This window comes from Eurosta solidaginis, chromosome 1 (assembly GCF_040869045.1).
Source record: "Eurosta solidaginis isolate ZX-2024a chromosome 1, ASM4086904v1, whole genome shotgun sequence".
NCBI lineage: Eukaryota > Metazoa > Arthropoda > Insecta > Diptera > Tephritidae > Eurosta > Eurosta solidaginis.
The window spans coordinates 326,348,711-326,362,520 of NC_090319.1; the positions used below are offsets into that span (position 1 = coordinate 326,348,711).

Sequence of the window (13,810 nt, forward strand, 5' to 3'; positions counted from 1 at the left end):
ACAAAAAATCTGGCAAAATACAACAACCACATGAAAATTTGAACAGAAATGATATGACAGAAACAAAATGTTTAATTTTTGTTTTCGGATTCTCAAATCGGAGGTCGAAACGTGTCTTGTGATACCAACTTTGAAAATTTTTGTTAAAAATTAGGTGGTGAACCGTCTTCTAAAACTTAACATTTTTTCAAAACAACTGGAAAATTGTATGAGACCACTGCTAGTAATCAGTTGTAAGATTTTGAAGTCTTTGACAACTACACCAACACAAGGTTGTAAACGGTAATGCCACAAAAAGTTGTTAGACTAGACAACTCAACCGACATTTTTTTTGACAGGTTGAGTTGTAATCCGTAATACCAAATTGCGAAATTTCAACCCAATCAGAGTTGAGTTGTAAACGGTAATAGGGGCATTAGATTGTGGTTACTGACATTTCTTTTTAAGCTGTTCGCAAAAACACGGCGAAAATCACGGTTGCCACTTCGGACTCTGTTTGGTGTGCTGGTACCTTTTTGTAAATGTTTGTGCTTTTTAAGCAAATAGCCACAATTTTGATATTTTTGTCTTTTTCACTACTGCACAGATTCAAAAATCGTTCAATTATTTAATTGTAGCAGAACAGAGGCAATTCTGGCAAATAAAGGAGTAAAGTCGGATTTTATAAAAAACAATTTGGATAGATAGTTGATGAACAACGGACTTGTCAGAACGGGAGGTCTTGTTGTGGTGGTTAGATGTTGCGATCAAGATATACCTAAGGTTTTAGGTCTAGTCTCATATACAAAATCTGCATACTTGGATCATATACGCCCTCAAAATCCGGAGTTGGGATCCAAAAACCCCTTTTAATAAGCGGAGACATCTACTGTCATATAACCTTCCATCTGTTTATTCTTCCATATATTTTTACGTCATTGAAATGAATAAATTTTTGCGCTTGTAAAGATGCACAAATGTAGTTTTAATTGACAGAAATGTAGGAGAAACAGTATAAAATAAACCCAAAATTTTAATTTTTACATTTTGAGTAACCGTTTCCTTTACAATTTTGCTTGTCACTAACCGACAAATATTTTCACTGCATTCGTACACTACATTCAAAAGAAAAATGCTAGGTAGTTTGACTGCTTCTTTTTGTTTGTGCATATGCAATCGTTGAATACACCAACCTCAATTAATCTTTAAAACATTCATCCTAGACTAATCGCATTTTTTGCAGAGCTGTTATGGTTTTTATGAAAAAAATTAGTAAAACTCTTGAAAAGTTGCCTTTAACTTTTAGCTTTTATTCTTAGCTTTCAAAAATTCTATTTCGCTTCTTCTAGCCTTTAATTTTTGTCTATATGCCTTTTTTTCTGCAAAGAAGTTCTAGCAACACTGCTCTAGTATTTTGACATGCGGCGAAAATTAAAACGAAAAGTCGGAAGCAACTGTCAGTAACCACAATCTTTTGTAGCGAGTGTTTGATATCAAACATACGAACTGACGTCTCTTGTTATGTATGCTCTTTGTATAGGGCGAATTAATGGTGACTTATAACCATAAAGCAATAACCAGATAAAACAGCTCATCGAACCTATCTTAAGGAAATCAATGTAATCAAGTTAGCGGTATGTTATGGCACCATTAATCGATTACATTGATTTCCATAAGGTAGGTTCGATCAGCTGTTTTATCTGGTTATGGCTTTATGGTTATAAGTCACCATTAAGAGCGAAGCTGTTTTATCTGGTTATGGCTTTATGGTTATAAGTCACCAATAATTCGCCCTTTAATTCGGCCTTAAGCGGGAGTCATTGGTGCCGTATGTCGTATCGCTGTAGTCGTATCTCTAACGTAATCAGCTGTTTATCGTTACGACGGTAAACCAAAAACCAATTGCAATTGTTGGTTGGCTACGATACGGTTACGACCTTAGCGGCACCAATAATCGATTGCATTGATTCTCATAAGGTTGGTCGAATCAGCTGTTAAAAGGTTACCGATACGGTTTCCGATAAAGCACCAATGACTCCAGCTTTATCTATTTCATCAAGCTTTCGTAAAGCAGATAGTGATGAAAGCTTCGATGCCTAAAGAATCTAACGATTTAAAAAGAAAAAACAATCGATTCTACATTTCTAAAAAAAAATATCGATTAAGAACCGAATCGAAATCCAGCTCTAGCGCGTCTACCAAGTGCAACAAGAAAAAATACAAGTCAACTAAGATTATTTGAGCTGCATAAAACATGTAAATTTAAAAATATACGGACATGACATTTTGAAAATACAATTTCAAATAAAGCTTGAAGTCATGTGAAATCAAAAATAAATCGCTATATCAATATACAATAACAAAGAACGCAATTAAAGAGAACTTTAAATTTCGGCGTTTGGGTACATACATTTTGTAAATTTAGAAGCACAAATCCAAGGCTATTTTATTAGAACTATTTATTTAGTAGAAAATGTGGCATTTACGACGTTTTTTCACACAATTCGCCGAAGAGCTAACTGCGCCCAACGATCTTATCAGTTGCCTCCAGCAAACTCCACTCAAGATACAGAATAGTTTTGGCGGCACCATTGGTCTGGAGAGTTTGGCTTGGTTAAATAATGTAGCACCATGCTTTCCGTTGCGTGGGGAAAAAATCCAAATAATACACGAACCGCATCATTTCTATGAAACTTTAGTGCAGCGTAGTGCCTTGGCGCGTGAACGAATTGTGCTAGCAAGCTTGTATCTTGGTACAGGCCATCTAGAAACTGCTTTTGTCCAAACATTACGTAGTAGCCTACAACAACAATCCTCATTGCATGTAAATGTATTGTTGGATTTTACGCGTGGTACGCGAGGTGACGTCAACTCAAAAACTATGCTCTTACCATTGCTGCGAGATTTTGGTGAACAAATGAGATTATCCCTCTATCACACCCCCGACTTGCGTGGTATAACAAAGCGACTAGCACCGCCACGATGGAATGAACTACTTGGCTTACAGCATATGAAAGTATATCTCTTCGATGATGCTGTCCTTATATCAGGCGCCAACTTATCAAATGATTATTTTACAAATCGTCAAGATCGTTATATATTAATTGAAGATAAACCCTTAGCCGATTTTTATGCACAACTTATAGCGCGTGTACAGGAATTTAGTTTAGCCGTTAATCAAAATGCACAAGAACAATTGCACAAAGATGGAAAATATTTACCGTACGAAGGTGCGAAAGAGGATTTTGTTGCGCATGCCAAACAACGCATTACTGACTTTATGCAGAATATTTATATACAGCAACAGAAAGCAGCCGAAAAGCAGAAAGGTTTGTTATATTAAATGCTCTCTACTTTCTTGCGACTAACATTATTCTGCTTTCAGACGCTGACACATGGGTATTTCCTTTGGTGGAAATGGGTCAAATTGGCATTCATCACGATAGTCTTGTGACTAAGAATCTATTGTCTTCGGCGATAGAAGGCTCACGCATGAAACTTGCTTCAGGATATTTCAATTTGACTCAAGAATATATGAATACATTGGCCGATAATTGTCTGGCGCAATGCAGCATTCTAATGGCACATCCTAATGTAAGCAATTAAAATATATATATAGGTACTAACCAAGATAGATTTACGCAAGATTGGCATAAGGCGGTTAACAAATGGGAGAACAATATAAGAACATGTTAGATTGAGTTTGTCCATTCTCGTTGAAACATTTTGGCAAAATTGAAAATAACCATGATGATTAGTCCCATTGAAGTCAAAGAAATTGGTTATCATATTTAAACTGCAATTCATCAAGCATTTAAAAGATAAGACCAAGGTTAAGTGGTACCAACAGTAGATAACAAATAAACGAGAAAAAGCACCTACAGCGCTTTTATCGCGATAGTGGAAAATAAGTGCTCTTTTTGACCCTAGCGGGTTAGGGGGTCAGAATATTCCCGCGGTAGGTATGCCTGTCGTAAGAGGCTACTAAAATACAGATTCAGGTTGCCAGCGCAATATATAGCTTCTCCAAACCCAATTGTCAACCTCACCTATCCGCGGCGAATCCTGTTTCACTAACAGACGAGGCTCTGGCGACCCTAAGCTTCTCATGGAACTTAGAGGTGGGGAGGGAGGGAATGGCCTGAAGGTTTAATGTGGCCACATAAATCGTTCCCGAAATGGTCGGGCTAGCACATTAATGGTGCTGTGGTACCGGAGCGTACCGGATCTGTATCCGGCAAAGGACCATTACATCGATAACACTCCCCAAAGCCTTCGGGGAGCAACCTTATCGCTACAACAACAACAACAGTGCCCTTTTTGGTAAAATTGGCGGAAATTTCGATAGTCACTATAATCATTGGCCAACCTTAATTATTAAAATCTGGTAGCCGGATCTCTCCGGTTTTTTCGCCTCGCGAAACCTGGCATTATCACCGACTAAATCTTCCGCGACCTTATTTACAACATGGACGTCCCAAATGTCGACCATTTTGAACATCCACGTCGATGGCACTACGCTACCGACTGTCCTACACCCCAAAATCTTGGGTGTGACGTTTGATCAGGATCTACATTTTGGTGAGCACGCAGCCGCAATTGTTCCGAGAATTCAGAGCCGTAACAAAATCGTCAAATCCCTCGCTGGCAGTACCTGGGGAAAAGATAAAGAAACGCTCATGACTACATACAAAGCAATTAGCCAGCCGATTACGTGCTACGCGTCACCCATATGGTCGCCAAGCCAAAAATTACCCACTGGAAGAAACTACAGGCCTGCCAAAATACTGCTCTCAGAATCGCCACGGGCTGTCTTCTTATGTCCCCAGAACACCATCTGCATAATGAGGCGAGAATACTCCCCATCAGGGAGAGAAATGAGATGCTGACCAAACAGTTTCTGTTGAATACCCAGAAACCTGGGCATCCCAACAGACATCTGATTGGCGAACCAGCACCGCCTAGGGGCCTAAGGAGTCTTCTCCGTAAGCATTTTGAGGAAATACGGCACCTGAGAACCCAGCCGTATGAAGCGAAAAAACACAAGCAGGTCCTTGGTGAACTCCATAGACAGGCGTCGGACCTTTATGTCGGGAATTGCCCGGTGAATCCAGTACTTGAAGAAAAATATCCAGAACTCGCGGAAGAGGAACGCATACTCCCCAGGAAAACGCGTGTCACTCTTGCTCAACTTCGTTCTGGATACTGTAACAGGTTAAACTCTTACCTATCCAGAATCAACCCCGACATACAAAATGTATGCCCCGCTTGTAATGTGTCCCCACATGACACCAACCATCTCTTTAATTGTAATGTGGAACCAAAGCCTCTAACACCCCCTTCCTTATGGTCCACCACTGTTGAAACGGTAAGTTTCCTTGGACTCCCGTTAGAGGATATTGATGACAATTTGTGATCGGTCGCGGCTATTAGGTGGGGCGAGCATTGCTACGTATTGCCCGTGGCGATTCTGAGAGCAGTATTTTGGCAGGCCTGTAGTGCCTTCCAGTGGGTAGTTTTTAGGCTTGGCGACCATATGGGTGACGCGTAGCACGTAATCGGCTGGCTAATTGCTTTGTATGTGGTCATGAGCGTTTCTTTATCTTTTCCCCAGGTACTGCCAGCAAGGGATTTGAGGAACAATTGCGGTTGCGTGCGCACCAAAATGTAGATCCTGATCAAACGTCACACCCAAGATTTTGGGGTGTAGGACAGTCGGTAGCGTAGTGCCATCGACGTGGATGTTCAATATGGTCGACATTTGGGGCGTCCATGTTGTAAATAAGGTCGCGGAAGATTTAGTCGGTAACAATGCCAGGTTTCGCGAGGCGAAAAAACTGGAGAGATCAGGGAGATAGCCGTTTATTTTATTGCATAGCTCATCGATCTCTGGGCCTGGGCCTGTGGCCATTATTGTGCAGTCATCGGCGTAGGAAACGATTGTGACTCCTTCCGGTGGTGAAGGTAGCTTGGATATGTAGAAATTAAACAAAAGTGGGGATAGGACACCACCCTGTGGCACCCCTTGTTTAATTCTCCTTGGTTTTGATGTTTCGTTTCTGAATTGCACCGATGCCTGCCGACCACCCAGATAATTTGCGGTCCACCTTTTAAGACATGGGGGAAGGGTAGACCCTTCCAGGTCTTGCAGTAACGAGCCATGGTTGACCGTATCAAAGGCTTTTGATAGGTCTAGCGCTTCGAGTACTGTTCTATGGTGGGGGTATTGATTCAAACCGCAATTTATCTGGGTGCCAATGACATTTAGCGCGGAGGTAGTGCTATCGAGTTTTCTGAAGCCATGCTGATGAGGGGCTAGCTGCAAATGTGCTTGGAAATAAGGGAGCAAAATGCCACTGGCGATAGGAGAGATATCGGACGATATGACTCACCTATGTTAGCTGGTTTCCCAGGCTTTAGTAGCGGGACCACCTTGGCCATTTTCCATTTCTCGGGTATGACAAAATGGAAAGAGACAGGTTGAAGACAAGCGCTAAATATTTGAAACCCTCTTTCTCTAGGTTTTTAAGCATCGGCATGGCTATGCCGTCTGGGCCCACTGCTTTGGATGGTTTAGCGCGACCAATGGCGTCCTCAACCTCTCTAGCGGTGATGGTGATTGGTGACGCGCTGAATTTGTGTTTATGTGCGTGTCTATTGGCTCTCCGTCTATCTTTGTCAACCGTAGGATGCATTATATATTGTCGGCAGAAAGCGCCCGCGCATTTTTTCGCATCCGACAGCACCTTATCGCCAAAGGCGATGGAAACTTTGTCTTTGTGCTTAGTCGGATTCGATAGGGACTTTACGGTGGACCAAAGTTTACCTACACCGGTAGAGAGGTTACAACCTCTTAGGTGCTCTTCCCATTTCGCCCGCTTGTGTTCGTCCACAAGCAATCTGATGTGTTGGTTTATATCTTTTATTTGGGGGTCGCCTGGATCAAGCTGTCTTATAAGGTCGCGTTCCCTCGCTAAGCTCGCGGCCTCCGCCGGGAAGTGGGGCCGGATTTCGGGAATTCTCCCGGCGGGAATGAAATGTGCCGAGGCGGATTCAATGACCTTACGGAAGGCACGCTCCCCTTGGCGGGCATCAGTCGGGATAGGGAGGGCAGCAAAGCTGCTGTCTGTTGCAGATTTATATTCTTCCCACTTTCCTTTTTTGAAGTTTATGAAAGTGCGTTTTTCGGTGACGATGAAGTCGGCGGTACGCTCGAACGAAATAAGTATGGGCAGGTGGTCGGATGCCAATGTTACCATCGGCTGCCAGTTGACGCAGTTTACGAGTTCTGCGCTCACGATTGAGATATCTGGCGAGCTGTGACAGCTTCCTACCATACGTGTGGGGGCGTCTCCGTTTATTGTGCAGAACGTCGTTTCTTCTATTTGATCCGCCAACATCTCACCCCTACTGTCCGCCCGCAAGTTTGAATGCCATAGGTCGTGATGGGCATTGAAATCGCCTAAGATAATGCGATTGTTGCCAGTGAGTAAGGCCTCGATATTAGGGCGGTATCCACTGGGGCAACAGGTGACAGGAGGGATGTAGATGTTGATGATTTCTAGATTTGCATCGCCTGCCCGAACAGATAGGCCTTGACGTTCTAAGAAATTGTTCCTGCGGTCGATGCCAGGATCAAATATATAATATTGCACAGAGTGGTGTATAATAAACGCGAGGCCGCCTCCATTTCCGCTCTCGCGGTCTTTCCTGTGGACATTATACCCAGAGCAGGTCTGCAATGCAGATCTTGCTGTGAGTTTAGTGTCTTGAATCGCAGCAATGCGGATGTTGTGCCGCTTCATGAAATCGACTATCTCCGTAATCTTCCCAGTTAGTCCATTACAGTTTAACTGCAGAATTCTGAAGTGCATGAGGGGTGACGCCGCCACTCTAGGGGTAAGTGACGGGTGACTACGCCTAGGACGCAATTGCTGTTGTGGCCTTGGGACTGGGCGCCCTTGGGCAAGCATTGGGGTACCCGGATAATTTGGGTTTGCGACCTGGCAACATGGCGCGATGAAACCCGTCGAGGGGTTGCCGTCGCGGAGACCAGAACATCTACGAAAGTGGCACCACCCAAGGCAGGAGCTGCATTGAGCGGATGTCGCAAACCTATATATTCTGTGCTGGCAGACGGTGCAAACGGAGGTAGGGACTAATAGTCTGTTTCCCTGACCTGCACGATTGCTGCCAGAAAAGAGGGGGGGAGAAGAAGACGGGGGCAGGGGCTGATGCTCAGCATTGCTACCAGCTCTACTACGAAGGTAGTAGTTATGAGTGGTATCAGCTGTTTGAGTTTTTGGCGCCGTGGGGCGCGAGCAGCAGCGGGTACTTGTTGTGGCTTGCTGAGCAGCGAGGCTGCTGGAAGGTAGTGGGGGGCGCTTAGGCGTAGACTACGGGGCGCCCTTGGGCATGAGCAGCAAGGAGCCACAAAAGATTTATAAAAGTTACGTGGACGTCGGGTTTTGGGATCAAGCCCAGAACAACCTGTCCGATGCAACCATCCCTTGCACGATACACACTGAACAGAGTATGACCGTCCTAAAAATATTCTTTTCTGGCAAATACAGCAAACCATTTCTCAGGACCGGGGTCAGGAGACGGACCCGGATTGGGTTCGATACCTTCCCGGAGTAAGAGAATATGTAGCAGTCCTGCTGCAAGGAGCTGCTGGGAGGATGACAATTTGTGGGAGGGACGAAACAAATTAAATGGGGTCACACTGAGATGACAGTCCTTGGTCGGGAAAAATTCCGAGTCGCTCCGGTACATAGAACCGACTGCCTTGGGAAGCGATGGAAGCTCATAGTAAGCATCCGTTATTGTCAAGACTAGTTTTGCGATAAAAAAAAAAAAAATTAATAGAAACGGGAGTAAAGATAAACATTTAGCATATTTATTGGCTATCAGTCAACAAATGCCCTCTTCCATCTACCACTTTTTATGAAAAAAATTCAGTCGTTGTAGGCCCATGGGGGATTTGAACTCCCAAAAGGCCCCCCTTGCCCACGACCCTGCTCTAAAAATTTTTTAATAAAATATTTTTCTTTAAAGGCCAATGGATTTCAAGGTGCTAGTGGACCCGCTGGCGGTATACCAGCTGCCTATACATTAATAGCTAAACACTTTTATGAAAATTTGGTGCGTTTGAAACAGAATCATCGTATTAACTTTTTTGAATACGAAAAAGATGGCTGGACTTATCATGCCAAAGGCCTAGCTATGCCGTCTGGGCCCACTGCTTTGGATGGTTTAGCGCGACCAATGGCGTCCTCTCTAGCGGTGATGGTGATTGGTGACGCGCTGAATTTGTGTTTATGTGCGTGTCTATTGGCTCTCCGTCTATCTTTGTCAAAGGTAGGATGCATTATATATTGTCGGCAGAAAGCGCTCGCGCATTTTTTCGCATCAGACAGCACCTTATCGCCAAAGGCGATGGAAACTTTGTCTTTGTGCTTAGTCGGATTCGATAGTGACTTTACGGTGGACCAAAGTTTACCTACACCGGTAGAGAGGTTACAACCTCTTAGGTGCTCTTCCCATTTCGCCCGCTTGTGTTCGTCCACAAGCAATCTGATGCGTTGGTTTATATCCCTTATTTGGGGGTCGCCTGGATCAAGCTGTCTTATAAGGTCGCGTTCCCCCGCTAAGCTCGCGGCCTCCGCCGGGAAGTGGGGCCGGATTTCGGGAATTCTCCCGGCGGGAATGAAATGTGCCGAGGCGGATTCAATGACCTTACGGAAGGCACGCTCCCCTTGGCGGGCATCAGTCGGGATAGGGAGGGCAGCAAAGCTGCTGTCTGTTGCAGATTTATATTCTTCCCACTTTCCTTTTTTGAAGTTTATGAAAGTGCGTTTTTCGGTGACGATGAAGTCGGCGGTACGCTCGAACGAAATAAGTATGGGCAGGTGGTCGGATGCCAATGTTACCATCGGCTGCCAGTTGACGCAGTTTACGAGTTCTACTGTACTGTCCGCCCGCAAGTTTGAATGCCATAGGTCGTGATGGGCATTGAAATCGCCTAAGATAATGCGATTGTTGCCAGTGAGTAAGGCCTCATATTAGGGCGGTATCCACTGGGGCAACAGGTGACAGGAGGGATGTAGATGTTGATGATTTCTAGATTTGCATCGCCTGACCGAACAGATAGGCCTTGACGTTCTAAGACATTGTCCCTGCAGTCGATGCCAGGATCAAATATATAATATTGCACAGAGTGGTGTATAATAAACGCGAGGCCGCCTCCATTTCCGCTCTCGCGGTCTTTCCTGTGGACATTATACCCAGAGCAGGTCTGCTGTGAGTTTAGTCTCTTGAATCGCAGCAATGCGGATGTTGTGCCGCTTCATGAAATCGACTATCTCCGTAATCTTCCCAGTTAGTCCATTACAGTTTAACTGCAGAATTCTGAAGTGCATGAGGGGTGACGCCGCCACTCTAGGGGTAAGTGACGGGTGACTACGCCTAGGACGTAATTGCTGTTGTGGCCTTGGGACTGGGCGCCCTTGGGGTACCCGGATGATTTGGGTTTGCGACCTGGCAACATGGCGCGATGAAACCCGTCGAGGGGTTGCCGTCGCGGAGACCAGAACATCTAGGAAAGTGGCACCACCCAAGGCAGGAGCTGCATTGAGCGGATGTCGCAAACCTATATATATTCTGTGCTGGCAGACGGTGCAAACGGAGGTAGGGACTAAGAGTCTGTTTCCCTGACCTGCACGATTGCTGCCAGAAAAGAGGGGGGGGGGGGAGGGGGGGGGAGAAGAAGACGGGGGCAGGGGCTGATGCTCAGCATTGCTACCAGCTCTACTACGAAGGTAGTAGTTATGAGTGGTATCAGCTGTTTGAGTTGTTGGCGCCGTGGGGCGCGAGCAGCAGCGGGTACTTGTTGTGGCTTGCTGAGCAGCGAGGCTGCTGGAAGGTAGTGGGGGGCGCTTAGGCGTAGACTACGGGGCGCCCTTGGGCGTGAGCAGCAAGGAGCCACAAAATATTTATAAAAGTTACGTGGACGTCGGGTTTTGGGATCAAGCCCAGAACAACCTGTCCGATGCAACCATCCCTTGCACGAGACACACTGAACAGAGTATGACCGTCCTAAAAAGATTATTTTCTGGCAAATGCAGCAAAACCATTTCTCAGGACCGGGGTCAGGAGACGGACCCGGATTGGGTTCGATACCTTCGCGGAGTAAGAGAATATGTAGCAGTCCTGCTGCAAGGAGCTGCTGGGAGGATGACAATTTGTGGGAGGGACGAAACAAATTAAATGGGGTCACACTGAGATGACAGTCCTTGGTCGGGAAAAATCCCGAGTCGCTCCGGTACATAGAACCGACTGCTTTGGGAAGCGATGGAAGCTCATAGTAAGCATCCGTTATTGTCAAGACTAGTTTTGCGATAAAAAAAAAAAAAATTAATAGAAACGGGAGTAAAGATAAACATTTAGCATATTTATTGGCTATCAGTCAACAAATGCCCCCTTCCATCTACCACTTTTTATGAAAAAAATTCAGTCGTTGTAGGCCCATGGGGGATTTGAACTCCCAAAAGGCCCCCCTTGCCCACGACCCTGCTCTTAACAATTTTTTAATAAAATATTTTTCTTTAAAGGCCAATGGATTTCAAGGTGCTAGTGGACCCGCTGGCGGTATACCAGCTGCCTATACATTAATAGCTAGACACTTTTATGAAAATTTGGTGCGTTTGAAACAGAATCATCGTATTAACTTTTTTGAATACGAAAAAGATGGCTGGACTTATCATGCCAAAGGCCTATGGTATAGATTTTCGAAAATTCGAAATTTGATGAAATTTACTAAACAATTTCAAATATTTCAGGTATTATCTTCCAGGTTCTACATTGCCAAATGTAACACTCATCGGTTCCTCTAATTTTGGTGAGCGTTCTGTGCATCGTGATCTTGAAACACAAATTTGTCTTGTCACTAATAATAATGAACTCTGCAAACGTTTAGAAGATGAAACAGATAGACTTTTTAGTTCATCTAGTATAGCGGAAAAAGAAATTGTCTCGAGACCAGTGCCTCATTGGGTGCAAGCTGTAGTTAGAATATTTAGAAAATTTTTTTGAGATGTTTATTGTTTAACTTTTCGAAAGTCATTAAATTGTAGACTATTGCTGTATATAATATCCTATAACAAGTACATATCGACGGCTGAGTGCAGATCCCAATCTCAGAATTCATTTGAAGAATGCCATATCTAAGAATTTGTTTCAAAGCGGCACCATATCTATCTCAAAATTCATTTCAATATCTGATGTAGGGTGCTCTTCAATGATACGCTTTTCAAAGGATTTTTCGGCTAGGCCGTTTCTAAAACGGCAGCCGATATAGAGTAGTATTCCAGTCAGATGTCGATGTGTAAATGTTTAATCACAAAATATGTGAATCCTATAATTTATAAAAGTCAATTTTTGTATAACACAGTGAAAACACTGGATTTGCATGAATTATTACGATTATGTTTTATATTAGACCTTTAAATTTTTATGAATTTGTGAATAAACAACTTTGTTAGTTTTTGTACTTTCATTTAAACGATGCCACCTCGAACAATATATATTTTTGTGAAACTGTTTGTGTTCAGGTATAGAATGAACAAAAAAATGTTAATATGTATTTTATTGAACTATAAAAAATATTGGTATTTTTGTATAAACTTTGTTTTTGATTGGTAGACACATTAAAAATATTTGGAGCAACCATAATTTGTTAATTTGAATATGTAGTAATTTGTTAATTTGTTGCTGTAGTGATAAAGTCCCTTCCCGAATGTTTTGTGGATGGGAATCGATGCTGATGGCCCTTTGTGCTCGGGACGTTCCGGTAACAAGCACCATTAAGCCTGACCATCTCGGGAACCACATTGAAACTTCTAGACCTTCCCGCCCACATGTATAGCTAGGGGTCGCCAGAACTTCGCTTGTTAAAGAAGCTGGATTCACCACGGGTAGGTGAGGTGGGAGAAGTTAAAAGTTGCGCTGGCTGGCAAATCCGTGAAAGAGTTGCGCTACATGGTCCCTTTGCGTATTTTAGTCGCCCCCACGACCGCCGTTCGTCTTTTTTGTAGCAGGATTACCTATACGTCAGGCAAAGAGACACCATTGTGAATTTTACCAAGTAGCGCAACTAACAGCTGATCGGTGAAAATTCGCACATTCACACGCACAGTTCTCGACTCAGTTTCAAAACAAAACTTTAGATTATTTAATTCAAATTTTAAAGTGAGATATTCCTTACAAATTTATGTATACAGAATATATATGGCGTTTTTGTTGTTATTAAAACAATAGTTTTATTTATATTAAAGCTTTTATCATTTTTTTTTTAACTTTGAAAAATCTCCGAACACCATTCCTTCATTATATGACATTCGACTGCCTAGTCCACTGCCTTCCACTCTATTCGCAACATAACCTCTACTTAAGCTGCCTACTATATAGTAAACAATGGAGACAACAGCAGACTTGCGTTATCTCGGCATTCTCTATCACGGAAAGCTGTTGTGAAAGCGAAAACGAAGTGTCAGAAACAAAAGACGAAAACCAATTTGACAATTGCTTTCGTGCGATTGACGCATGGCGCAACGATACAAGGTGGCAGCATGGGACAACTGATTTTAAGCTTTTTTTATTTGATTTGATACATTAACTTTACAAAAACAAAATACATGAAATGTTTATATATGTTTATAGGTATGTCACCATGCTGCCACCTTGTATCGTTCCGCTATGGATTGACGAATAACGTAAGCTTCAGAGTACCCATGGTTCAACTATATACATAATTGAACCATGAGAGTACCAT

General features: G+C 43.4%; 1 protein-coding gene across 2 annotated transcripts; it reads left to right on the forward strand.

Annotated features, from left to right (window-relative positions):
- The first annotated feature begins 2,155 nt into the window (after positions 1–2,155).
- PGS1 (Phosphatidylglycerophosphate synthase 1) lies at positions 2,156–12,681 on the forward strand. Of its 2 annotated transcripts, XM_067762048.1 has the most exons (5): positions 2,156–2,381; positions 2,447–3,308; positions 3,365–3,573; positions 11,592–11,758; positions 11,820–12,681. In XM_067762048.1, the coding sequence occupies exons 2-5, from the start codon at positions 2,453–2,455 to the stop codon at positions 12,070–12,072; spliced, it is 1,485 nt and encodes a 494-aa protein (XP_067618149.1). In that variant the 5' UTR covers positions 2,156–2,381; positions 2,447–2,452; the 3' UTR covers positions 12,073–12,681. The 2 variants fall into 2 exon arrangements, with proteins under 2 accessions (XP_067618149.1, XP_067618148.1); XM_067762047.1 differs by having other exon boundaries at positions 2,157–3,308; positions 11,820–12,679.
- The last annotated feature ends 1,129 nt before the right edge of the window (positions 12,682–13,810 follow it).